This window comes from Sapajus apella, unplaced genomic scaffold (genome assembly GCF_009761245.1).
Source record: "Sapajus apella isolate SASKATOON/1434 unplaced genomic scaffold, GSC_monkey_1.0 scaffold52, whole genome shotgun sequence".
In the NCBI taxonomy this organism is placed as follows: domain Eukaryota; kingdom Metazoa; phylum Chordata; class Mammalia; order Primates; family Cebidae; genus Sapajus; species Sapajus apella.
In genome coordinates this window covers 11,279,036-11,305,955 of record NW_022436992.1, presented here as the reverse complement: position 1 = coordinate 11,305,955, position 26,920 = coordinate 11,279,036, and the positions used below count along the sequence as shown (strand labels likewise).

The 26,920-nt window shown below is 49.5% G+C and overlaps 1 protein-coding gene across 8 annotated transcripts in view; it reads right to left on the bottom strand.

The window, feature by feature from the left end:
- Positions 1–26,920, bottom strand: part of ATOH8 (atonal bHLH transcription factor 8) — a 64,845-nt gene that overhangs the window by 11,186 nt on the left and 26,739 nt on the right. For 2 of the 8 annotated variants that reach the window (XR_004258305.1, XR_004258306.1), the window contains exons 3-4: positions 20,302–20,371; positions 6,307–6,430 (exon numbers count right to left, since the gene is read on the bottom strand). The exons of 1 other annotated variant lie outside the window; for it this stretch is intronic. Coding sequence is in view for 3 of the 7 variants with exons in the window: in XM_032243566.1 (XP_032099457.1) it covers positions 26,628–26,717 (90 nt within the window). In the remaining 4 variants the exon portion in view is untranslated. Of the gene's footprint in view, positions 1–5,833; positions 6,431–10,142; positions 13,460–19,212; positions 20,372–25,484; positions 26,718–26,920 lie in introns of those variants that run through there. 5 more of the 8 variants (XR_004258304.1, XR_004258307.1, XM_032243568.1 and 2 more) reach the window with 5 other exon arrangements.

Below are 26,920 nucleotides of genomic sequence, written 5' to 3'. Positions count from 1 at the left end.
AAAAAATCACTACCTAATATTTCAATAAATGGATGCTAATATATCATATCATATGTCATATTTAGCCAGTCTGATATAGTTTGGCTATGTGCCTACCCAAATCTCATCTTGAATTGTAGCTCCCATAATTCCTACATGTCGTGGGAGGGTCTTGTGGGAGATAATTAAATCATGGGGCTAGTTTTTCCTGTGCTGTGCTCGTGATAGTGAACAAATCTCATGAGAACTGATGGTTTATAAAAGGGCAGTTCCCCTACACACACTCTTGCCTGCCTCCATGTAAGATGTGGCTTTGTTCCTACTTTGCCTTCTGCCATGATTGTGAAGCCTCCCTAGCCATGTGAAACTGTGAGTCCACTAAACCTTTTTCTTTATAAATTACCCAGTCTCTTAACAAACTACCTTAGAAAAAGAAGGAATGATTTAAAAAATAAAAATAAAAATAAATTACCCAGTCTCTAGTATGTCCTTATTAGGAGCATGAGAACAGACTAATACTACTTCTGTGCCTCAATAATTTACTCATTTTTTAAAAACTCACAGCCTAGGCCAGGTGCGGTGGCTCACACCTGTAATCCCAGCACCTTGGGAGGTCGAGGTGGGTGGATCACAAGGTCAGGAGTTTGAGACCAGCCTGGCCAACATAGTGAAATCCTGTCTCTACTAAAAAAACAAAAAATTAGCTGGGTGTGGTAATCCCAGCTACTCAGGAGGGTGAGACAGGAGAATCGCTTGAATCCGGGAGGCAGAGGCTGCAGTGAGCCAAGATTGTACCATTGCACTCCAGCCCAGGCAACTCCACCAAAAAAAAAAAAAAAAAAAACCTCACAGCCTCATATTTCAATAAATGGTTGGTAATATATCACATGTAGCCAGTCCCTATTGATGCATGTTTAACTATTTTCAGTCTTTTGCTATTATGCAATGGGGGATGAATAATTGGTGCCCATCTCATTCAGCATCTGTGAAGTGTATATGCAGGAAAAATTCCTAGAAGTGGAATTGCTGAATCAAAGTTTTGTGCTTTTATAATGGTAATAGGTTTTGCTGAATTGCTTACCAAAAATCTATGGAGTATCAATGTCTCCACACCCTCTTCCACACCGTGTATTAGCAAACTTTTTGATCCTCAACAGCATGATGGATGAAAAATAATATCTTAGTGTTGTTTTAACTTGCAGTTTTTTTTTTTTACTATGTATAGGATTGAAAAGAATGATGCTACCTCATGGGGCTGTTGTGAGGATCAAATGTATTAAGACGACTAACCCATATCAAGTTCTTAGAACAGTACACGGACCCCAGAATATAGTAGGCACTTAATAAATGTTCAGTGCTATTATTATTATACATAAATGAAGGTGATGGAAGAACAAAGCACAGGGCAGTATGTATAATATGCTACTATCTGTGGGGAAAAAGCAAAGCAAGAATATATACACACATACTCATATATATATACAAATATGTATGTACTTATGTGTATATGCATACATAACAGTCCTCAGGAAATATATGCAAGAGTAGAAAATGTTTGATGCCTCTAAGGAAGGAAATGGTTGCTGGTGACAAGAGTGAAGAAATTTTTTCATCGCATTTCCTTTATTTCATAATTTTTAAACCATGCGCTTGAATCATTAATTCTAAATGGCTGTAGTTCGTGGTATCCTCCTGCAGGGGGAGGGGAAGGCTCCAACCCCCTCGCTTTAGCCCCAGTCCCCAGGAGGTGGCCACAGCCCCTCTTGCCACCTTCCCACCCTTTCCTTTTGAGAGTGCCCGACTCAGCCCTGAAGATAGCTCAAAAGAAACCAGGTTTGCACAAGCTGGGAAATTGAAAGGTTGGTGCTCATTCCCCACCATCTCTCTACCTTCTCCAGCGCCTAGAACTCCATCCTTGCCCATCAAGGTAGGAGCAGGAAGGCCAACGCAAAAAGAGAGAGCCTAAAGCCTCCGCCACCTTCAAGACTCCCTGAGGGGTAACAGAAAACAGTCCTGGACTTGGGTGCCCTGGTCATCAGCCCCCACTTGCCACTGACTTCCTGGGGCAGCAAGAGCCATCACCTCCCTGGGCTTCAGTTTCCTCAGATTTAAAAGGGTTACTGACACATAGCCCCCATCAGGGCGTTTGGATTAAATGAAGTAAGAAATGTGCAGCCACACTGAAAAATACCGAAGCATGATATTGATGAGGCTTCGAGAATATAAGAGTAGAGTAACAGGCAGTGTTCCAGAGCTGTCATCAGACGGGCATCTGTCAGTGTCACCACCGGCGCCACTCCATGGGACACCTGCTGCCAACATAGACCTCCAGCCTGGGGGGGACCTCCTCCCATCAGAGAGAATGAATGAAACACCTGCTCAGACACTACCAGATGTCACACAGTCACTGTGTAGAGAATGAAGAGAACAATGATGCAGGAAAAAGAGAAGTAAACTCCATGTTTAACAAGGGTCTGCAGGAATTTTGCAGAATGTATTGAAAACATCAAACTTCAGTGAAATCCATGGATTAAAAACTTACGTGGCCGGGCGTGGTGGCTCATGCCTGTAATCCTGGCACTTCGGGAGGCCGAGGCAGGTGGATTGCCTGAGCTCAGGAGTTCAAGACCAGTCTGGGTAACACAGTGAAACCCTGTCTCTACTAAAAATACAAAAACTCAGCCGAGCATGGTGGTGTGTGCCTGTAATCCCAGCTACTCGGTAGGCTGAGGCAGGAGAATCACTTGAACCCGGGAGGCAGAGGTTGCAGTGAGCCAAGAACATGCCACTGCACTCCAGCCTGGGTGACAGAGCGAGCTTCAAGCGATTCTCCAAAAACAAACAAACAAACAAAAACTTATGAGCTCAGCCATTAAAAAGAAGAAAACTCTGACCCATGCTACAGCATGGGTAAGCCTTGAAGACAGTATGCTAAGTGCTAGGTGGGACACAAACATTCCATGCATAACACACAGAGTATGACTATATTTCTCCAGTCATAGAAAGACAAAGATTGCATGATTCCACTTAGGTGGGATGTCTAGAACAGGCAAAGTCATAGACAGCAGAAGTAGAACAGAGTTGCCAGGGTTACAGAAGGAAGTGGGGAATTATTGTTTGATGCCTTCTGAATTTCAATTTAGGATGATGAAAAGTTCTGGAGATGGACAGCAGTGATGGTTTTACAACATTGTGAAAGTACTTCTTGCCACCAAATTCTAAACTCAAAAAGGCTTAAAATGTTAAATTTTGTTATGTATATTTTACCACAATAAAAAATTGTCCCCTCCAAAATGAGAAGAAAACAATCCCCCAAATTCATGCTCAAAGCAAAATTTGAACAATCACCTTAGCAGACACTGAACTAGTTTGGAAATAAGAGCCCTGAAATTAAACAAACAAACAAACAAACAAACAAACAAACAAAACACATAAAAGAAAAACCACTGAATTTCAAGACCAGCAGTTGTGGTCATGGAGTGATGTGGAGAGCTGAAGGGAGCAGCAGGGCCTGTGAGGAGAGGGACCCACCAGGTCTGAGCTGACGCAGGCTACTGGCCACGCTGTTTGGGGTTCCCATCAGTTATTAATGAGGAGCCACTGGGCAGTGAGACTAGAAGCCACTGTGGAATCTTTTGTTTTGTTTTGTTTTGTTTTTTTGAGATGGAGTCTCTCTGTGTCACCCAGGCTAGAGTGCAGCGGTACAATCTCAGCTCATTGCAACCACTGCCTTCCAGGTTTCAAGCGATTCTCCTGCCTCAGCCCCCGCAAGTAGCTGGGAGTACAGACATGCACCACCATGCCTGGCTAATTTTTGTATTTTTAGTAGAGACGGGGTTTTACCAGCTTGCCCAGGCTGATCTCGAACTCCTGACCTCAAGTGATCTGCCTGCCTTGACCTCCCAAAGTGCTGGGATTACAGGTGTGAGCCACCACTCCTGGCCACCACTGTGGAATCTTTCTTGTCATATAGATCTAAGTCTGCATAAGTAATATCATAAAATGTGTATGCTTCTCATGTTATAGTGTGATGTCACTCATGCTCAAATGGATCCTTTTGTTGATTTCATATAGCTGTGAGTTTAAGCAGAGAGCAGGACACATCCAGTGGATGCCTGGGTTGGGTGAACCTCACCATCTCAGTCGGTTTGCGCTGCTATGACACCGGGCCATAGGCTGTGTGGCTTCTAAACAACAGAAATGTATTTCTCGAAGTTCTGGAGTCTGGAAGGCTGAGCTCAGGGTACCGTCACAATCACGTCCTGCTGAGACCTCTTCTGGGTTACAGGCTACCATCTTCTTGAGTGGCGTGCCCACACAGTAAAGAGGGTGTGAGAGGTCCCAGAGACTCCTATGATAAGGGCACTAATCCCATTCATGAGGGCTCACCCTCATGACCTCATGACCTCTGAACAGCCCCGCCTCTGAGTACCGACGCATTGGGGTTAGAATGTCAACATATGAATTAGGCAGGACACAAACATTCCGTGCCTAACACCTAGGTATTAAAATAGAGATTTTGCTCTTCTGAATGGGTGACATCAGGAAAGCCCCAGTCCTGTCCCTCCTAATAGAATTCTGTCCTCAGGAGGCTTGGTTTGATTTGGGTATGTGAGCCATGACCATCCTCAGGGAGAAATGATGTTATTAAGCTCAGCTCTGATGAGGTGGACATTGTTGCAACCTCTGCTCCTGAGTGGTCAGAGCCTGAGAAGAGAGGGGAGATTGGAATGCAGAAAGCCAGAGTCAGAGGTGAACTGTGAGCAGTTCCCCAAGGCCGGGAGGAGGGTTTGCTCCTGTTGTACCTGTCAGTACCTGCACAGGCAAGGTGAGTGATCATCAGCACCTGGGATCTCTGGGATCTAGAGAAAGCTCGACCACTTGTAGTACCTGCCACTTGACCTACCAAGACCCGATATACCCCTCAGAGCATAAGCGTCCCATGGTCTGATTAAGGAGAGCAGCATATGTTAAAGTACTAAGCCACATCTCACTTTGGAGAGTGTATTCACTGAGATAAAATTTGACTGTTATAACAGAGACCCAAGGCTTCCCAAATGTTATTTCCATCACAGCACACAGAGAAAATTGTAACAATTGTGTAGCTCACGGGGGTAAAAGAATAAGGCTGTGTCTTAGTTCTTTCAGACTGCTAAAACAAAATACCATACACTGGATAGCTTATACACAGAAATTTATTTCTCACAGTTCAGGAGACTGGGAAGTCCAAGATCAAGGCACTGGTAGAGTAGTGTCTGGTGAAGGCCTGCTCTTAGTTCATGGATGGTGCCTTTTTGCTGTGTCCTCATATGGCAGAAAGGGAAAAATCTCTGATCTCACTAGCCCCTTATAAGGGCACTAATCCTATTCATAAAAGTTCCACCCTCATGACCTAATCACCTCCTAATATCATCACATTGGGGATTAGGTTTCAACATATGAATGTTGGAGAGGCACAAACATTCAGTCTATAAAGCTGCTTACGAGCAGAAGCAAGTGGTCCTGAGACAGAGGGGATCAGTAGCTTCATACACCTGCAACCCATTTACAGCATCCCAGGAAAGCCCAACATTGGTTAGGAAGCTCTGGCTTAATTAATATAGATGTTCATGTTCCTCTCACATAGAAGCCTTATGCTAACCCTGTCCTATGAAGCCATCAACGTCCCAGACCCCCTCTATATTGTTGCTCCACCATCCCTAGCATGTTGCCCTTATCTACAAGATCCCAGATGGCACACTGCACATCCACCTTCCATCCAGAGAGAGGGTAAAGGGGAAGGGAAGACCCATCCATCCTTTTAAGGGCATGTATCAGTTGTCTATTGTTGCAAAACAATTACCCCAAAACTTGGTTATTTAAAACAATAAATGTTTATTATCTCAGTTTCTGTAGGTCAGAAATTCAAAGGTTATAGTCAAGATGTCATCCAGCACTACAGTCACCTGAAGGCTGGTTCAGGGGTTAAGGACTTGCTTTCAAAATCACTTTCTCATGTGACTGTTGGTAGGAAGCCTCAGTTCTTTGCCACATGGGTCTTTCCACAGGGCTGCCACCTTGGCCTCATGACATGGCAGCTGGCTTTTTCCAGAGTGGATAATACAAGAGACAGAAAGTAAGAAGGAAGCCAACTGCCTCTTCAGTTCAACCTCAGGTGTTCGTCACTTCTACCACATTCTGTGTATTAGAAGCAAGTCACAAAGTATAGGCTAGGCTTAAAGGATGGGAATTAAGCCTCTACCTTAATGGAAGAAGGACTGTCAAATAATTTATGGCCATATATAAAACTATCTAGCACAGGGCACATCCAGGCAGTGGCATGCATACCTCTTCTGCTTGCACCCATTGGCTAGAACTCAGTCTCACAGCCTTGCAGAGCCCCATGGGAAGCTGAGATACATTGTCTTTGTTCTAGTGGCTGTCCACACAACTAGAAATTGGTGGTCTATTACTACGAGAGAGAAACGAGAAGTGAATGACGTTTCTGCCTCAGAAGAAGCAAAAACACTGACATGCTAGGAGGAAAAGACAAGAATCCTGTGGAATATAATTTACCTTCTAGGGGTGGAAAAGGTGTTTTTTCATCATTGACCTTGATCATTTCATTCTTGAAAATGCTCATAACATACAGTTGAGTGAAAAATGCAGGTCGAATAGGAGCAGGATGCCACTCATGACAATATGCATATGTGTATCTCAAAGAGTGTGGAGGCAGAGAGGTGACCGGAAGGATATTAACCAACAAAGTCACCGTGGTTATCTCCAGGGGGTTAGATTAGTGGCGATTTCCCCATATATTTCTATGTCACCTTTCTGTATCATTTGCTGTTTCTCCAAAAACAGAAAAAGCTATAAAAATATTTTTTCGTATTCTTTCTAATCAACCCCTCCTCCCCAAGCTGGTCTAATGGAAGAAGATGGATGAGGAATTCCTGCATTGTGCAGTAAGTCTGGCTGGTGAACCTGTTGGCTCTGAGGCATGCCACACACAGGGCAGGCAGGTGGGGCAGAGCCAGGGGCCTGGGTAGACAGTCAGGATGTGCCAGTGAACACAGCATCAGGGCATGAAGTCACAGCTGGGACCATGTGAGTGGAGAGGGGTTAGGCCAGAAATCACGAGAGCAGAGGTCAGAGGCTGGAGAGTCAGACCAAACAGTGAGAGTGGCCAAGGTGTGGTGCTGGAGGGGATATCCAGGCAAAGGCACAGGCCAAGCATCAGGCTGAGAACAGTGTTCCCAGTTCCAACAAGCCCCAGGGGCTGGGAGGCAAAAAGATGCCAGGAAGCTATGCTCTGTATCAGAGATGAGAGCCAGTGCAGGTTGAAAAGACCCCAGGTGTCTCCCCAACCCCCAGGGCACGGCCGGGCAGGAGCTGCCAATTGGACTGTAGCCCCAACACAGCCACATGGGCTGTCAGGGAGCCTGTTGCTGCCCCAGCAAGAGAGTTAGCTGCCACGGTTGACTGCGCTGCCCCCTGCTCAGGCAAGGCTGGTGACTGGGTTTAATGTTGCCTGCCAGCTCTGATCTGTGAGCAGTGCTCCCTGAACTACGGTGCTGAGACAGATTCTAAGGCCGAGCTGGAGCTAAGTGGGAGCTGCTGAAGTGATTAATTAGTGATGTCTGCCGAGGCACAAAAGGAGGGTATTTTAGCCCTAGTGCCACCATTCCAGCAGGCACTCTTTTTCTGCTAGGGGTTCACCTTCACCTCTTCTTCCCCCACTTGTCTGCCTCCCATTGTAAGGAAAATTACCCACAATCCTATGTTTTCATCCTGGCCATTCACAGCGAGAGTTTTCTGCATACAGAGAGCCTTTTTATGTCGTTCTCATCAGAAAGTACATCACATCCTAATTGTATATGCTTTTCCACTTGGTATTACAGCACAAGAATTTTTCTGTGATTGTTTTTAATATGCTTTTTTTAAAAGTAACACAAGAACATTGTAGAAAGTATAGAGTACCAACAAGAAAAAGACCTTAAAACCTTTCATTCTAAAACCCATAGAGGACCCCAGAGCCTGCCAGGCAGTGCGACCAGGAGGGTCTTCATACCAGAGTGATAGCACTGGGAATGGCCATAAGTATCAGAATTACCTGAAATAATTAAAAAAAAAAAAACAAAAACAGATTCCTCCCTACACACGTGTTAGAAAAAGTCAGTCTTCTTCTACCCACCTCCCCTGTAAAAACAAAAATGGGCAAAGGCTATAATGAACAAGACAATTCACAGAAACAGAAATTCACGTGGTCAATAAACATGAAAAATGTTCTTCTCCATTAGGCAGGAAAATGAAAATTAAAACAATGAGATGCCTTCCCCGCTTCCCCAGAAGACTGGCAAGAACTCAAGTGTGATAACATCCAGCAGAGGCAGGGAAATGGGCACAAATTGCTACAGCCTCTTGGGACAGCTATCTGGAGTAGTTTATTAAAAATATACATACACTGGACAGAATAGCCCCACTTCCAGGATCTAGTGTACAAAAGTCAAACACCAGGACATAAAGATACATGTACAGGTTTATTTAATGAAGCTCTTATCCATCTGTACAACAAATACTTGTTAATCAGCTACTGTGGGCTGAGGACGACATTCCCAGTTCCAACAAGCCCCAAGGGGGCACTGTTTAGACACTGGGGATAGTCAGCGAAACAGAAACCCCCGTTCCCAGGAACTTTGTGGTCTAGAGGGAGGTGATAGTGTTTTCAAACTGACATAGCGTGGCAGTGGGTGATGAGTAACATGGAGAAAATAAAGCAGAGGAGAGAGAAAGACAGTGCTAGGAGAAGTAGGGTGGAGTTGCAATTTAAAGTAGAGCCATTGGCTGGGCGTGGTGGCTCACACTTGTAATCCCAGCACTTTGGAAAGCCAAGGTGGGTGGATCACTTGAGGTCAGGAGTTCGAGACCAGCCTGGCCAACATGGTGAAACCCCGTCTTACTAAAAATACAAAAATTGGCCGGGCACGGTGGCTCATGCCTGTAATCCCAGCACTTTGGGAGGCCAAGGTGGGTGGATTACAAGGTCAAGAGATGGAGACCATCATGGCTAATATGGTGAAATATAAAAATACAAAAAAATTAGCTGGGCGTGGTGGCATGCACCTGTAATCTCAGCTACTCCGGAAGCTGAGGCAGGAGAATCGCTTGAACCCAGGAGGCGGAGGTTGCAGTGAGCTGAGATTGCACCACTGCATTCCAGCCTGGGCAACAGAGCAAAACTCTGTCTCAAAAATACATATATATACAAATTAGCCAGGCATGGTGGTGCACACCTGTAATCCAAGCTACTCAGAGGCTGAGGCAGGAGAATCACTTGAACCTGGGAGGCGAGGTTGCAGTGATCCGAGATCGTGCCATTGCAGTCCACCCTGAGCAGCAGAGTGCGATTCCTTCTCAAAACAATAAATAAATAAATAAAATAGAGCCATCATGGAAGTCCTAGCTAAGAAGGTGGTGTTAGATCAGAGAACTGAAGATGGTGAGGGAACCAGCCAAGTGGATACTGGGGGAAGAGCATTCCAGGAAGAGGGAACAGCCAATGCAAGGGCCTAATGCAAAGGGTGGCTGGGTTTGGTGTGTCAAAGAACTTCACAGAGGACAGCTGTGGAGGTGAGGCCAGGGAGCTGTCAGGACAGGTGGTGCAGGGCCTTGAAGGCAAGGACTCAACTTCACTCTGGGTGATACAGATAGGAATGCCTATTGTAAAAGATAGAGCAAAATCTATTCCTATACATCTCTGGGATACAGACAGGAATTGGAAGTCAGCAGCCTATGTAGGGTATGGCCCTGAGCGAGTAGGGAGTACCGAGGACTGAGCCCCAAAGTGTGACAACAGGCAAAGGGGGCCTGGAAGGAGCCGTCAGAGAAGCAGGAGCCAAACCAGGGAGACGGAGCCGCAGAGCCAGTGAAGACAGCATCTCAGCAGGGGGAAGGGCTGCCTCTGATACCTCATAGGTCCAGTCCAATGAGGTCAAAGGCTCGCCCTCTGTAGTCCCAGCTACTCCAGAGGCTGAGGCAGGAGAATCGCTTGAACACAGGAGGTGGAGGTTGCAGTGAGCTGAATTCGCACCACTGCCCTCCAGGCTGGGCAACAGAGCAAAACTGCATCTCAAAAAAAAAAAAAAAAAAATTAGCCAGGCATGGTGGTGCACACTTTAATCCCAGCTACTTGGAGGCTGCGGCAGGAGAATCACTTGAACTGGGGAGACGGAGGTTGCAGTGAGCCGAGAGTCAGCACCATGGACACCCTGAAGAAACCAGCACGGGGGAAGGACGAGGATCACTGCTGATGGGCACTTGAATAAGCCCCTCAGGGAGGAGAGTGGGAAGGCCCTCTGAGAACAGGGGCAGCAGCTGACAGGCCCGGGGCAGCAGCTGCGGAGGGGCAGCTGCGTTTCTCCGAAGAACAATGAGGGACCCTGTGTCCTTGAGCTCGGAGGCGGGCGCCTCTCTCCCAGGGCCAGGAGGAAAACAGATCCCTGCGTTAATTAAGTCTCATCAGCAGCAAGGCAGCACTTGCCAAGGCCCTGCCTCTGAGGAAGCACTGGGCAGCAGGGACAGGCGCTGGCTCCTCGGGAAGGTGCTCAGGCCGGGGAGGAAACGAGCCCTGCCTGAGGACCTGGCCAGAGGAAGGCCACAGCCCTGGGAGGGGCCCGGAGGACCTGGGCAAGGAAAGGCCAGCTGAGGCCAGTGCTGAGGGAGAAAGCAAGGGGAATGCAGTGCCTCTGCCTGCCTGTCGTGGATGACGCCCAGTGGGGTAGGGCTGGCTCTAAATGTTGGCTTTCGAGTAGAAATTCCTTAGATGTTTAACTCAGTCTGGTGTTGAATGAGCAGCTGTTATCCAGCGAGATAGTTATGGATCTAGAAGAGGCTTTAGTCATCATCTCTTCCAACCACTTTTTACAAAGGGAGAAACTTCGGCTTAGGGAGGCAGCAACTTGCCCTGGGTCATGCAGCCAGTGAGTGGCAGGGCCAAGAACCAGCACCAGGGCCCTTGGCATCCTGTGACTGCCCGCAGGCCAGAGGGTGCCCCGCAGATGCTGCTGCCGCTGAACCCACACACTGAGGAAAGCAGCGGAGGCAGAATGGGCCGGGATAGAGCTGGGGGAGCCGGGAGAGTGCTGGCCTTTGTGGAGAGGAAAGGGGGTCCTGATGACAGGCCTGGCTCAGCTGGAGAGAGTGACAAAGCTCTGCGGGGAGGCAGGCCTTAAGGGAGGCTCAGGACCTGGGGCTGGGGGCTGCAGACAGGCCCTGGGAGGAACAGGCACTGCCACCTTGCCGTGTGCACGAGACATTCATTTAAGTCCCTCTGAGTGGCTTTGGGCTGGAGACACGTGGTGCTTCTCGGACGTCCCCTCACTGTGTGCTCCGTTTGGCTCCAGCTTCTTAGTCATTTCGTGCACTGAGTTCAAGAGCATTCATCCTATTTCAGACTTGCCTCCCACACCTGACTCTCAGCTGGGTTCTGCTGGATTACCTGAGGGCTGGACTGGGCTGCACTGGGGTGGGCAGGACCTTGCAGCCCCTCACCAGGGCAGAGAATCGCGAAAAGCTTTCCTAGCCAGGCGGGCAGCACTGCATCAATGCAGGTCCTGAGGGCCGTTCTGCCCTGGGGAGATGACCAGACACACTCACCGTCTTCCAGGAGTGCACAGCGGAGCCGGGAAGACAGATGGAGATGCAAGGAACCTGGCCACAGCGGTGAGAGGAGATGACCTGGGAGGCCCCCGCACAGGGAGGTCTGGTCCAAGGTCAAAGAAGCTTTACTTGAGCAACAGGTTTGAGGTCTGGGAAGAGGAGCTTTATCCAGATTTGAAGCGCGAACCCAGTTTATTTGTAATTTGTCTAGAGATGCTCTGTTGTGTTGTTTTGTTTAACAATTCTGGAAGGTCTCTTCTCTTTCAAATAATTCTCTGGCTCAAAAGAAAATCTCTCAAGAGGAGAAGTACAGCTGTTCGAGCAAGAACAGTGTGGGCCCTTGGTCTCCAGGTGGGGCAGTGGAGCCAGCGAAGGGAGTTTTCATCTGACCCTGAATGCCAGCATTGGGGGAGGACAAGGCAGTGTGAGGCCCACATGGGAGACTGCTGAGACAGGAGCGACCTCAGAAGTTACGGGCACGGAGTGGAGGATCAGGCCAAGTTGGAGCCCAGAACTTCGGGTTCCCAGAGAGGTCCATGTTGTCCCTGTGTCACTGGAGGCACAACTCTGGGTGTCTCCTCTCTTGCCTGAACTGGGGTTCTGGGCCCCTAATTCATTAATCCCCAGCATGTCTGCCTGCTAGAAAGGGGTCTCTGTGGGAGGTGCTGACAGGGAGGGGCAGGGGCAGTTGTTCAGAACAGCGTGTCCAGCTCCTTGTAGGAACAGGACCCGTGAGGCTGCCAAAAAGGGGCCAGGGCCTCCAGGCAACTGCTCCCTTCAAACTTGGCTCCTGTCCAGCCCTGTCCTCAAAACCAGGGAAGGCAGCCCTGACAGATGGCAGCGACACTGAGCTGTCAGCCTTCCCAGCAGGACCAAGCATCCTGTGGGTTTAGAGAACAAGGCTGGCCCCTGCTTTGCCCCCAGGGCTGACCACTGACCACCGCTCCCTGGGTACTTCCCAGACAGCTTCCCCACTCTGGGCTTCAGTCTTTGCCTTAAGATTGGAGACTGAGCTAACCGAAGTTTCTGTCAGTGCCTAGAGCAAACGTGTGGGCAAGAACATGAACACCCTGGCCGGTTCCAAATCCCAACATTCTAGTGGCTCCAAAAGACAACCGTGCCCAAACTGTGTTCTGGGGACCTTTCTTGATGTTCCATGAGAGATGGGTCCCTGAAATAAAGGATAAGCATTCTCCATCAACACAGATGTGGTCTATCCACATAATGGAGCATTGTTCAGCCACGAAAAGCAATGAAACTCTGACACATGCCAACACGAGGATGGACGTTGAAAACATTACGCATAGTGAATGAAATAAGTCAACAGAGAAGGACAAATATTGTATGATTCCACTTATATGAAGTACATAGAATAGGCAAGTTCGTAGAGACAGGAAGTAGAATAGAGTTTATCAGGGTGGGGGAGGGGAGGAGGTAGAGTTATTGTTTATCGGGTGCAGAGTTTTTGTTGGCAATGATGAAAACATTTGGGATGCGGATAATGGTAATGGTTGCACACATTATGAATGTATTTAATGCCACTGAACCGTCCACTTAATGGTTAAAATGCTCAATATTACGCTATGTGTATTTTACCATAATAAATTTCTTTTTAAAAGATAAGTGTTCATATAAGTTTGAGAGGCACTGAGTTCAAAAAGTTAAATGAGTGTTTCTACTGCAGGACTTTTCAGTGTCTTTAGGAAAAGGATATATTACCTTGTGGTCCTCAATGGACAGGATCATTGAATCAGTGGTTCTTACATAGCCTAATGTTATTCATCTTAGGGCTGCTCCCCAGATTACAGTATTTGGCTTTCCAGGCTGTCTCTCACACCAGGACCTGTGCAGAAAAAGCACTTAAATCTTCCTCAAACCTCTTGTCCTGATTTTTATTTATGAAATGAAGGTCAGTGTAGCCATCTCAAAGCATACCAAAAATAAATAAATAAATAAATAAAAACGTGCTGTTTTTGTTCTATTTTCTCCTCCAAAAATGGAGATTCCTTTCCTGGGATTTGGAAACATTTTTGAGTTGCTTATTAAAAAAAGAAATAAAATGTGTGTGTGTGTGTGTGTGTGTGTGTGTGTGTGTGTGTGTGGTGTGCATGTGTGTGTCTGCCAGAGGGGAATTCTCTAGAAACTTCTGGTTGTGGTGCTGGGAATGAAATCCCAGATGATGAAAGCTTGTTGCCTGTGAGCCAGATGGCTTTGGAGGTGGTTGGGGGCACGGGCTTGGCTCTGCTCGTTTCTTGGAGAGAGGGCAGCCTCTGTCCTGGCCTTGCTCCCCACTGCGTGGCCCATCTGCTGCCTTTGGACAAGACTTGGTGACAGGAGAGCCCCAGGAGAGGCTGGCTGGTCCAGGGCGGTGCATCTTTTCTCCCAGAGGTGAGACCCTGGATACTTGCTTAGCCGGGAGCGGGTGAGTGCCCTCACCAGCTGCTGTATTTGCTCATGGTCTATCCATTAGCCACCATATTGGTGGTGATGGGCATGGAGGGGGCAGGGAGGATGTTAGAATGAAGAAAAAAGACAAGATTTAAGTGCCAGCTGTGGGACAAGCTTGGGTGAGTCACAGCCCAGAAATGTAGCACCAGGGAGTGAAGCCAGAGGGGAAAAAAACTTATAACTGCCAGAAACATGATGAACCTGTCAAAAATACATGAAATTAGCTGCGTACGTTAGGAAGCAAAAGGCAAGGTCCTGTTAGTTTTTTTATGAGTGTAAGCATTTTAAAAAATTTATCAGGAAAGAAAAAAAATCATTCCTCTCCACACTACTGCCTTGGGTGAGGGATGTTTTGGAGAAATCGAGGAAAGGTGTCTGTGTTCCCTTGAGAGCCTCAAGGTAGAGAGAAGGAAGCAGCCACAGGAGCCACTGAGTGAGAGATGAATTCAGCAGGCCCCAAAGATCAAAGCCAGGGATGTAAGTCCCCCGAGAATCCTCAGAGACACGGGCAATGCCGGGCTGGCTTCCCACTGAACATGGCGCACGAGTGGAGATGTTTTTATTTATATGGGAAAAGGAAAGATGAGCCCCGAGGGCAGGAGGGTAGCAATGTAGGTCATTGCTGTCGGGTTAAGTAGGGCCTCTCTTGTCTGCCCAGGTTCTGGGACTGAAAGAACTAGAGTTCCCTGGGGACCCAGGCGCCAGGCGGGATACAACGCTGGGGAACATTAGGACAAAAAGGAACTGTTTCCATTGCAGCAAACATTAAGGTCAGAAAGAATCCTATTTCACGGAGAGCCAGAGAGAAGGAAACAGGGTCAGGACTGAGAGAGAGGGGCTGCTAATGATACCTTGGGATGGGACTGGGCCACCACCCTCAGATGGCCAAGCTGGGGGCATGCCCAGACACGGTGGTGAGAGGGAGATGTTGTAGATCTGGAGGGCACAGAAGACCATCGTGATAAGCAGCTAAGAGCCTGAGCTGGCCAGGCACGGTGGCTCACGCCTGTAATTCCAGCACTTGATGAGGCGGAGGCGGGCTGATCAACATGGTGAAACTCCATCTCTACTAAAAATACAAAAAATAAAAATAAATAAAAAAAATAATAGCTGGGAGTGGTGGTGCATGCCTGTAATCCCAGCTACTTGGGAGGCTGAAGCAGGAGAATCTCTTGAACCCGGGAGACGGAGATGGTGGTGAGCTGAGATCACACCACTGTACTCCAGCCTGGGCAACAAGAGCCTGGGCTGTAGTTAGGAGGCAATGAGCCCGAGGAGGAACTTTGGAAATAAACCTGTATCAGCCATGGCAGAGGCAGGGTCGGAAGGGACGGGCCATGACAGGGAAGCCAGTAAGGAGGCAGCCACATAGTCTGTGAGCAGGAGCAAAGGTGAACTCTTGCCATAACCTCAAACACGCCATGCTGGGGTGGCCCGAGGAGGCTGGCCCGCTCCAGGGAGGCCACAGGACCAGGGCGGCAGAGAGAGCTCATCTCTCCGATTGATTAGTAGTAACTGCTTGGAACATTGTCTGGAGCAGAGGTCAGGCAGTGTGGGAACCCCTGGAGAAAAAAGCCACTGTTGATTAGTGATGTCTGAGGTGGGGCTGTAAGGAGGCTTGGTGGCCTTCGTTCATTCATCCACACATTCAGCAACTGTTCATTCAGTGCCCGTGTGCCAGCATGTCTGCTGTGATGCTGTCCTCTTAGCTCAGTTCACAAAGGCTTGGCCACATAAAGAGGAAAAAGGTCCAAGGCCAGACTTCTCTCAGCTCTAAGCCCCTCTCCCTTCAAGCCTCTCTGAAGCCTTATAGAAGATCACCTGGTCTGGGTCCTGTTTCCTCCCAGTCTTGAACAAATTAGATGCTTGGGAGTTATTTGTGGAAGGAAGAAAACAAAAATGAGTTAATTACCACATTTTCCATGTTTTATTCATTCATTCAACAAAGAAACCAATATAAACACTTTGCAAGGCCCTTTCAAGGATTGGGGGTTGAAATAGATCCAAACTTTGCTCTCCAGGAATTCATAGTACCATCTGATATTAGACACGTGCCCACAGTTCTGTAAAATGCTGTCACTGTTTGTCAATCTAAGTTACTCAGGGTGCCTGGCTTCAGGGAGGCAGGCATAGTTTGTCTGGGGTCCAGGTCACCCAAAGGGAGGCACTTGTGAGGGCAAAAATCCCAGGGGTAAAGGTGAAGCCAGCCCCTCCCCACAAAGCAGGGACCCTGTGCCCCACTATTTTCCTGGAACCAGGAAACAGAAAGCAGCTGTGAAGGTGGGGGACAGCAAGAGGGCAAGACAAGAGCAATGGTACTGATACACTCAAAGGGTGTCCTTGGAGATGTCTGAGTCTTGATGTTTTCCTAGGCTGCTGGCAACGACCAGTTTGTGTCTCAGGAAGCAGCATAGGAGGGATGCAAATGTAGCCCCAACTCCACCCCACTAGCCGGCTTCCCATGGCTGACCACAGTGTGGCCTCTATCTTACCCTAATTAGCTGTCCCTGTGCCTCTGTCCAGGCTCGCCGGCAAGCTCTTGAGCAGAGAGGGGCTCTGCTTCTACCTGCAGTTTCCAACACAGTCCCTACACATGGCAATGCTACCCAGTGTCTGGCCCCTGGGACCTGCCTACTCATGCCTCCACTCGCTGTGAGAAAGGGGAGTTTGGTGGAGGTCGAGAAATCCAGAATAAAAGAGGATGGCACAGGGCCATGAAGGGTGTGGCCATGGAGACAGGAAGGAGTGTAGCGTGGAGAGACGGACACTTGCTCAGAACCTCATCTCCAGAACTTAACCCTCTTTTTCTGGGACAGCCTCAGGCAAGACCCAGGAAGCAGCACACAGCCTGAAGGCAGAGTCTTTGGAGAGTCTTGCAAAGCTTGGTCTGTGAGCTGAGATCTCCAACTCCCAGAGCCGTTCTTTCTGGTTTTGTCCTGCAGAGAGCAGGAGCCTGGCACACACACATATGAAGATGCGTGTGCACACGTGGGGCTTCATGCAGACTCACTGAGGACGATCTTGTGGGCCCCTGGAAAGGGTCCCCTCATCCCTTTATGGCCTGTGCCTGGTGACCCAGAGCAGACAACAGGGCAAGGAGAGTGTGCTACAGATTCGCAGGTGACTCTGACCACAAACCCAAGACCAGACTGCAAAGGGCTTTCACAGGGCCCCGTGAGGGCAGCTCCTCACCATTTATGTTTTGCTGAGGGTCTTCTTGCATGGCTGCTTGCATAAAACTGTTTATGACTGCCAGTGGAGTCTGAATCTATCTGAAATAGAATTCCATTTTCTGGAAATGTACACGAGTATATGTGTGGGTGTGCATGTGCACAGGAGAGGGAGTGTGCATGTGTGTGCAAACACAGGTTGCTGTGCTGGAAAGGAAGCTAGGAAAGGAGAGGAGAGCATGGACTTTCAGTCATCCACACATATACATATGTGTACACACACGCGTCCATCCACAGCCTGTCTCCCAAATCGGTGCTCTAAGTAACTTTCTTGCTGTAGACCAGAGCCCACTTAGACTAACGGCTTCAACCTTGCCTGCACATTAAGATCACCTGAGGAGCTCGTAAAAGACCAGGCCACACCCCAGACCAATACATCAGAATTTCTGAAGATGAAATTTGGGCCATCAATACAAATATTTAATAATCTCCTCGGGTGATTCCAACGTCCTGCCAGGGCTGAAAGCTCCTCTGCGTAGAAAGCCCTTCTATTCCCCTTCTCGGAAAGCTCCTATTCACCTTATTTAAGACCCAAGTCCCATGGCTATTTTCCAGGAAAATCCTTCCTGAGAGCCTCCCTGGGAGTTAGTTCTTTCTTTCCTGAAACTCCTGACAATACCTTAGCCGTCTGACAGCAATCATAATTATTTGCTTGTCTACCTGTCTGTCCCACCCCGCTACCCCCCTACAGAACCCAGAGCTCCATGATGGCACGCCTATCTTCGTGTCTGACAGACAGCTGGCCATCAGTGATGCTTCAGAATGAAAGGAATGTAATGAAGACCATATGCAGGAGGGAGATGGGAGGTGGGGGATGGGCTGTCCCTGGGTAGTAAGGCCATGGGTCTGCTTCCTTAGCAGCAGAATGGGGGTACACTCCATACCCTTTGGTAACAGAAATGGTCCTTTATGTCAACAATTTGATGCTGGCCAATCCACATGTCCTGCTTCCTCAGGACAACAGAGCAGTGCTGTTATCTTGCCGGGGTCACAGGGTGGTTGAACCTTCCTAAAGGACCCTCCTGACCCCATTCCACGCCCGCTCTGTTCAGTCGGCTTCCAGAGCACCTTTGCTCTGTGGAGTGCTCAGGGCCACCTGGGTCCCCTGTTTCTGCGCCAGCCCAGGGATCCAGGACAGCCCACACACTGTGGTCCTTGGTAAAGAGGCAGCCTGGGAAACACTAGTGCAAAGGGGGCTTCCTGCAGCCGACCCCACCCCAGCCCAGGAATCTGAGCAGCAGAGACGAGAAAGTGACACAGGTGAAACCAAGGGACAAACTGTGTCCTGCATGGCTGCAGTCTCCAGTCCCCTCCTTTCCCCCTTTTCTTGGGCAGCCCTGTCCCTTCTGCCTTGACAGTGCTCTCCTATTTCTGATCACCCCTTCTCCCGGTCCCAATGGGCCTTTATTGTGCCTATCTTAGGCCCAATGAGGTGAAGCCATGTGACAAGGCCACACAGAGACTTTGGGCTGGGACTGGGGGGGCTGCTAGAAAGGGTTTGAGAGCACAGGACTTGGAGTGAGGCCATCCTGACTCAACAACTAGCTCTGTCACCAACTGGCCCTGTCTCCTTGAGGCCTCGGTTTCCACATCCGTGAAATGGGGTGAATAATAGGGGCCTTCATCTCATAAATCCATGGTACAGATTAAGTGCAATGCTGACAGAGAGGGCTCCTCATGTGTTTCTGACCAGACCTCCTGGTCACTAGTCCAGGCTGAGACTACTGCGGGAGCCGCCCTCTACCCACTTCCACACAGACACGCACACACACTCACACAGACACACACACTCTCACCTGTACAGTGTCTGCTCCTGAAAGGCTCTCAACCTGGAGGTAGAGACCAACCCCCTCCCTCACACACCCCAGCCGATGACCGGCCAAAGTCCTGGTCACCCACAGAGTCCACTCCACACAAGTATTTTCTTGACATTTTGGGGCTTTTACTTCAATTTGAAGCAGATGGTTGAGCACAGACGTGAACAGCTTTGGCCTTTTGAGCACAAGGAAGGAGCGGGCGTTGGCTTTGAACACGCCCACTGTCCCCCACATACTGGCCCAGTCCCCTGGTCCCTTCCTCCTCTGCCCCTGCACACCCTGTAACAGACAGACCGCCAGCCTCCAAGTGGGGAGCCACCTTGCCCAGCAGGACGGCTCCAGCTAGCCCAGCCCCCACTCCGTCCTCAGGCCACGGGCAGGCTGAACAAGAGAGAAACGCTCTTTCTGTCCATAGCAGGAGCCGCCCATGGTGCTGGCTGCCTAGGATGGGCCCCCATCGGGGTGGTCACAGTGAGGAGAGGCTGGTTGGAGGAGCAGAGACCCGTAGGTACCTGCCCTGGGACAAGCCCTGGCGTAGGGGAGCCGGTAATATTGCTTCTCTCCCCACTTACTCCCTTCTGGTGATGCTCAGGGCTCAAGGAGCCTGAACCCAGGGGACACTGGCAACTGGGGCCAGCGGCCTGGGCAGCCAATGAAGGGCAGAGAGCAGGCAGGGATCTCAGGCCCCACTCCCGGCCCTGCTCAGGCACCCCAGCCTCCCTCTCTCAGCCCCCAAGGCTTGTCTTGCACTCAGCCAGAGCAAGGCCCTGTGGAGAGAGTGTCCCGGGAGTTCACCAAATGCCCATCCCTTCCAGGAGTTCCTAGCAGAACCGCTGACTAGTCTTTGGCTTGAGATGGGACTCAGACAACAGGAGGAGCAAAAGTCACAGAGCAACGGTGTGGCTTTTCACTATGGGGCTTCGTCACCCCATTTCCTTCGGTGTCTCTGTCGAATCTTTGGCAATGAGCTTCCGCAGCTGGACAGTGGGCCTTGGGCTCTCAGTGAGTAGGGGGCTGACCTCTCCCCTCCCCACCAGGCAGAGGGCAAGGTGCGAAGCAGCCTCGGAGTGGCTAGGTGGGGGCAGAGGAGAGAGGGAGGCAGGCGTGCTCCAGGTCTACTCTGAGAGGCTGTGGGCTGGGCGTCTGGCGGCATCTTGGAGAACACCACCAGGCTGGACTGTCAAGCTCACCTTGTCCTCAGGCCTGATGGGTAGGAGGGCCCACAGCGGTGGTCTCGGTCTCGCCTGTAGCCAGTCACTCCTGAAAGACATGAGCAGCCATTAGAAAGCTGCCCTTACTCCACCTAGTTCCTATTTCCAGACGCTTGCAGAATGTCCCCTCATTGAATCCTCCTGGCAGGGGCCTCTACCTTGAAGGGTTTGATAAGTGGAAGAGCCAGGATTCAAACCAGGCCTGGCTGCCTCCAGAGCCCACACTCCCGCCTCCTCCTCAGTGCTGCATTTCAGAGCCCCTGTGTTGCGGTTGGTCTGGGGAAAGAAGAGGACCACAGTGGGTATCGGGAGCCGGGCCGCTGGAAGCTCGGGAACACCTGGGACTGACACCACAATCCACAGGGCCACCCTTCTAAGGGGTCTCAGTGTCAGGCCCATCCCCACTCTGGGGTGGTGGGCTCCTCTGTAGGCTCAGCCCCACTGGAATGGCCATCTGTGGCTTCCTTGCACTGCCCTGGGAGTCACAAGGCCCACTCTAGTGGTAGCACATTCACCTGCCAGCTGGGTGACCCAAGACTAGTCACTTGACTTCGCTAGGCATCAGTGTCCTCAGATGTAAAATGACATGGCTGCAGCAGATCAATGATTTTCAAGCTCCTTTTAAGCAGGAGAATGAAGTACATGAAGCGCTAACACAGAAAACATGGTTCAGTCGATTTGGTGCAGCAGAATCAGCGGACACAGAGGGAGGGGACCCAGAGACCTGTTGCATTCCTCCCAACAGAGAGCCTGGGACATGTGTGAGAATCGGGGTGCTAAGGAGCACAGTTGGAAAACTGCTGGGTTAGACAGTTTAAGTTCCCTGAAACTCTGATCTGTGCAATCCTCATTCCGGCAGCTGAACTTGGTGCTCTGAGCAGAGGGTGTAACTGGCTACCAGGAAGGGCTGGGAGAGGGGGAAAGGTCATGTGGGCTGGGAGTTTTAGTCTCTGGGGAGTTAAGAGCTGGTGGGGAGACTCTGTGAGACCTCCAGATCCACCCAGAATGAAAAATAACAAAATCCCTGACCCTGGTACAGCACACTCCTCCAAACACCCTTTTGATTCGTGCTCCAACCCTCAACCAACAGCTATTAATAAGTAGTTATTTTTAAAGCAAACATCTGTCAGGCACCTCCGACCTGCCAGGGAGCATTCTCATTCCCCCGTCTCACGAGTGAGCAATCCCAGGCTCCGAGAAGGAGGTGCTAGAAGTTGCCAGCGCCAGGATTTGAATCCAGATCGGCAGTGTTCATCCTGCCACAGAGGTTGCTTTCGCTGAGACGGAGGCTTGGGGAGCCGGGATGGAGCCAAACCACGACGTTGGAGGGCCTGCTAACCACAGGCCCTGGTGAGCCCTGTGGGCTGGGGCTGCCGGCCAAGACACAAGGCTGGGGCAAGGCTGAAGTGGGGTCCAAGGAGGGCGAGGGAGCCGGGCCAGAGGGAGGGAGTGCTCTCCAGCTAATAGCGGTTCAGGAGGAAGAAAAGGAAAAGTGAGAGGCGGGAGCATCTTGATGTGGTAAATCCCAGGCTCACATTCTCCAAGCCCACTGTGCATGGCTGGCCCCAGCAGGAATCTGCTTTGTGTTACAGAGTCTGAGGAGGAGGATTAAGAAGCGGAAAGGAAACCCGTGGGGATGGCACTGAGTCTGTGGTCCATGGGGTGATTTACAGCCTACGTCATCCCGGAGCGGGCTGCCTGGGCCAGCCCTGCCATGGGCAGAAAAAGTTTTTCTCTGTTCAGTCTGCTCGTGGCCTAAGGAAGGAGCGGAGGCTGGATTGGCTGGAGCCGTCCTCCTGGGCATGCTGTAAAAGCAGTTGGGGCAGCCTGGGGCCAGTCCCAAGCCCTCTATTGGTTATCAGTCCCTGCTGAAGCCATGGCTGCCATCGAAGATTAAAGGAGACAGGGGTTTCTCTCACCAAGGTCTGACCTTCAATTCATGACCCCAGCCTTTTCCTGGTGTCTACACTGGACCACCACTACTTCTGCCAGGAATCCACATACATCATCCATCCTAGGAAGTCTTATGTTCACAGAGATATAATGGGAAGAACACTGGGAGGCCTCAGGTGCCAGGACTTTCTCTGCAATTAAGCAGCCGTGTGACCTTGGGTAGTTCACTCTCCCACTCTGTGCTTTAATTTCCTCACTTGTACAGTGAGGGGAGAGAGGTAGATTAGCATTGCCCAAAACATGTTCTGTGGAACCCCAGCTATGTGAGGTATTCATGAGTTTGGGAAACACCACATACCTTGGCCCCAGCTTGGAAAGTCACTTATGTATATTAGCACAAAGGCTCTGAAAAGTCCTGCAGTGAAGAAATGTGTGTGGCTTTAATGACCCAGTTTCCCAGCTGACTCTTTTTCTTTTTTTGAAACAGGGTCTCACTTTATCACTTAGGCTGAGTGCAGTGGTGTGATCCCGGCTCACTGCAGCCTTGACCTTCTGGGCTCAAGTGATCTTCCTGCCTCAGCCTCCCAAGGAGCTGGGACTACAGGCATGCACCACCATGCCCAGCTAATTTTTTTATAGAGACAAGGTCTCACTATGTTGCCCAGGCTGATCTTGAACTCCGGGACGTAATCCCCCTGCCTTGGCCTCCCAAAAGTTATAGGCACGAGTCACTGCAGCCAGCCTCCCCAACTGATTTGACCATGTAATTGCTACTGCATGGTGATGGGCAGAAACTCACTTCAACCCTCCAGGAAAGGGAAGGTCATTTAAAGCTACAAAAGGGCATTTCACAGAGACCAGGGGAAAGGTATCAGGAAAGACAGCAAAGGGCAGTCTGTGGCTGCCCTCTAGATGCCTGCTAATAGCAGCCACTTGCAGGTATCTGCCTTCCTCCCTGGGTACTGACTAGCCTGGTCTCCCAGCACGCCAATTCCCAACACCCAGCGGAGGATGCCCATTGGTCCAGCCTAGGTCCGATTCCTTCCCCTGGACCAATCAGCTATGGCTGAGATATACCAATGATACCTCTTCATAAGGGGCTTTGTGTGTAGGAGCGTGCATGTGGGGGTGTATAATTGCAAATATGGAGAACAGCAAGCATCCCCACTATGACCACCACACCACAGAACCCCTTTTCATTGGAACGCCTGGCAACATCCTGTGTCCCGTGTGAGGGTCACAGTGCGAGAGCTTACATTCCCCCTAGCTCTGGCCCTTTGTGGTTTTTTGTGTTTCTGCTGCCAGCCAAGGCTGTAGGTCCAGCTTACTCCCTGGCTCACTGTCCTCAGAGCCCCTGCCACCACAGAAGATGTCCTTTAAACAACAGGTTCTGCTGCTAAAATTAACCCTGAGAATGACTAGATGAGATAGTCTCACAGGTCCCTCTTAGCTGGTCCAACATGCTAAGTCAGAGCGAGGTGATTTGATCAGATGGCCAAGTGGGACCATTCATCACAGGCAGAAAGCATCTTTTTATCTGTCTGCTTGGTGGTGGTCAGAATGTCAGCTCCACAAGGGCAGGGATGTGGCCTGTTTTGTTTGCTGTTGTGGCTCCAATGCCCAGAACAGTGTCTAACACACAGCAGTATCTCAATAAATATTGGGCCAGGCATGGTGGCTTACACCTATAATTCCAGCACTTTGGAAGGCTGAGGTGGGAAAATCTCTTGAGGTCAGGAGTTCGAGACCAGCCTGGCCAACATGGCAAAACCCCATCTCTACTAAAAATACAAAAATTAGCTTGGTATGGTGGTGCATATTTGTAATCCCAGCTACTTGGGAGGCTGAGGTAGGAGGAGCTCTTGAACTCAGGAGGCAGAGGTTGCAATGAGTTGAGATGCCACTGCACTCCAACCTGGGTGTCAGAGTGAGACTCCGTTTCAAAATGACAACAACAAATAAATACTGGTTGACTCAATCATAGCTACTTCCTGTCACAGGTATTTTACTCACTGTGGCTTTTATATATTGCAAGATATTTCTCCTGTTTTAAATGTAACATTGAGCATTTTTGTAAATATGTCTATCTATACTTTAGGGGAAGTTGTGATAATTGTTATGAAACCCTGGAAAAATTTAGCATCCTTTATGCTTTTGTTCATTTCCACTTTAAAAAAATTTTTCTAATTATACTTCCTGGGCTTACTAAGCTTGTCTCTGTCTCTAAATGCACTGTTCTCCTCTCCTGATCACTTCTGTGCACTGCAGGGTAATTCTCACCACTTTGGAGCATTTAAAAAAACAATTTTATCTGCCTTGTTCACTTTACCTACTTAACCATTTTCCACTATTTCAAATTATACACTTTTTTTTTTTTTTGTATTTAAGCAATTTGGATACAGCCTTCTACATGCAGAAGGGGAAAAGCCTCCAACAGGGTTGAATTCTGCCTTTTTTTAAAATTTGTCTTTCCTAAAAAGGGCAGTCAGAGTTCAAATGTTATTTTGAAACTAAAAGGATAGTTTGCCTTTCACTTTTAAGTACACCAGTATGTGGGCTGGAAGGGGGGTTTCATGTTTGCCTCTGAATGCTGCTCTTGATTTTTACTGGGGCTCATCTTGGCCCTAAAGTCAGCTGGGGGTCCCTGAGCAGGATGCTTAAACTCTCCAAGCCTCAGTTTCCTCATTTTTTTTTTTTTTTTTTTTTTGAGACAGGGTCTTGCTCTGTTGCCCAGGTTGGAATGCAGTGGTGTAAACAAGGCTCACTGCTCAGGTGATTCTCCCCAATCAGCTTCCTGTATGCTGGGGACCACAGGCTCGTGCCACCACACCTGGTTAGTTTTTTTTTATCTTCTATCAACAAAGTCTCACTTTGTTGCCCAGGCTGGTCTGAAACTTCGGGGCTCAAGTGATCCTTCCCGCCTCAGCCTCCTGAAGTGCTAGAATTAGAGATGTGAGCCACCACGCCTGGTCAGTTTCCTCGCCTTTATTTATTTATTTATTTATTTATTTATTTATTTATTTATTATCAGAGTCTTGCTCTGTTGCCCAGGCTGGAGTGCAGTGGCGTGATCTTGGCTCACGAGTAAACTTCACCTCCTAGGTTCAAGCGACTCTTGACTCTCAGCCTCCCAAGTAGCTGGGATTACAAGCATGTGTAATCACACTTGGTTAATTTTTGCATTTTTAGTACAGATGGGGTTTCACCATGGTGGCCAGGCTGGTCTTGAACTCCTGACCTCAAGTGGTCCACCTGCCTCAGCCCCCTAAAATGCTCTGCCTCAGAAAAAAGGGAAAGAAAGAAAGTACAGAAAAGTGAACAGAAAGAAAATCACTTCAGTGACCTTAATCTCTCCACTGAGAGCAAACCACTCATAACATTGGGTGACTGCTGTCCTATATGCTATTCCCATGCGTATGCATACTCAAATACAGTATTTTATGAAAAGTGGAATTACACTGTACAAGCCACACCATAAGCTGCGTTGGTGGTTTCTTTAACGCTCAAGCCTAGACATCCTTGCGTTTGAAAAATCTGTTTTCACATCTTCTCCAAGGGCTAGGCTTTGCAGAGGTTATTCTGGACACAGGCACAAGGCTTGGGCTTCTGGCCTCCATGCTCCCCAGGGACCCAGACGCAGGTATGGGCCAGTCAGCCCCCAGCACCTCCTGCCCGCCTGGCCTGGGCGCCATGGGTGACAGGCAGGAAATTTATGAGCAGTTGTAGTTGGCTGCTATTTGCCAGGGGCGGGAACATGGCATGAATTGAGGATAGTGCTGTGTCCAGGCTGGGAGGGCCCTTCAAGGTCCTGGGTGTCTAAGAGTTCAGTTATGGCCAGACCCTTTAGTGAGCCAGGACAGTTGGCCCAGGGGCCAAGAATGGGGAGGAAAAAGTCATTTATTCAGCAAAGATGTATTACTTCCTAATAAGGGCTAGCTCTGTGCCAGGCACTGGAGTTAGAGGCCCTGCCCTGGAGCAGCTTACATTCTAATTCTAGGGGAAAGCTGAGGACCACAGTTCCCGGCCACTACTGTGGATTCCACCCAGTCCTTTCTATATTTCTCAAGGCTGCTCATCAGAGAGGAGGGGACTGGCACAGGCCTCAGCTGTGCTGGGCAGACAGCTGCCCCACAGGCCCCAGCTCCCCAGGTCAGGAGCAAGGTAGAACTAGCGGTCCAACTCCCCCTTCACTGAGGCCAACATACGTGTTCAAACCTCAGAGTCAGTCAAGGCCGTGCAGAACTTTCCTATCAGTAAGAAACAATTGTTGCATCAGACAATATTGAGGATGAGAGCAGGTAGCCTGGGGGAGCCCTTCCTGTGCTGAGATGCTAGAGGTGGTGCTGGGTCCCAGGTATTCTAGGCTAGCATTTATTGAGCACCTATCATGCACGCCACAGTGCTGCAGGGCCTTACTTGGAGTTACTTCCACCCATTAGAATGTAGGTTCCACACGTGCAGGGCTGGGGCGGTGGATTGTCAGTTGAGTCCTTGCTGCCTCCCTAGTCAGGGACAATCAGGGCCTGCTCATGTCCAGCCTCTTATCCCCATCAGCCCCACGCCCACTGCAAGCTGGGGACAACAGATGCCTCCTGTGAACTCCCGAAGCTCTTTATCCCAACTCCTCCTACATCCTCTTGCGCCACGAATGGTTGTCGGTGTGATTGCCACAGTCCCCTAAGCTACACCTCCACCACCAGTTCCC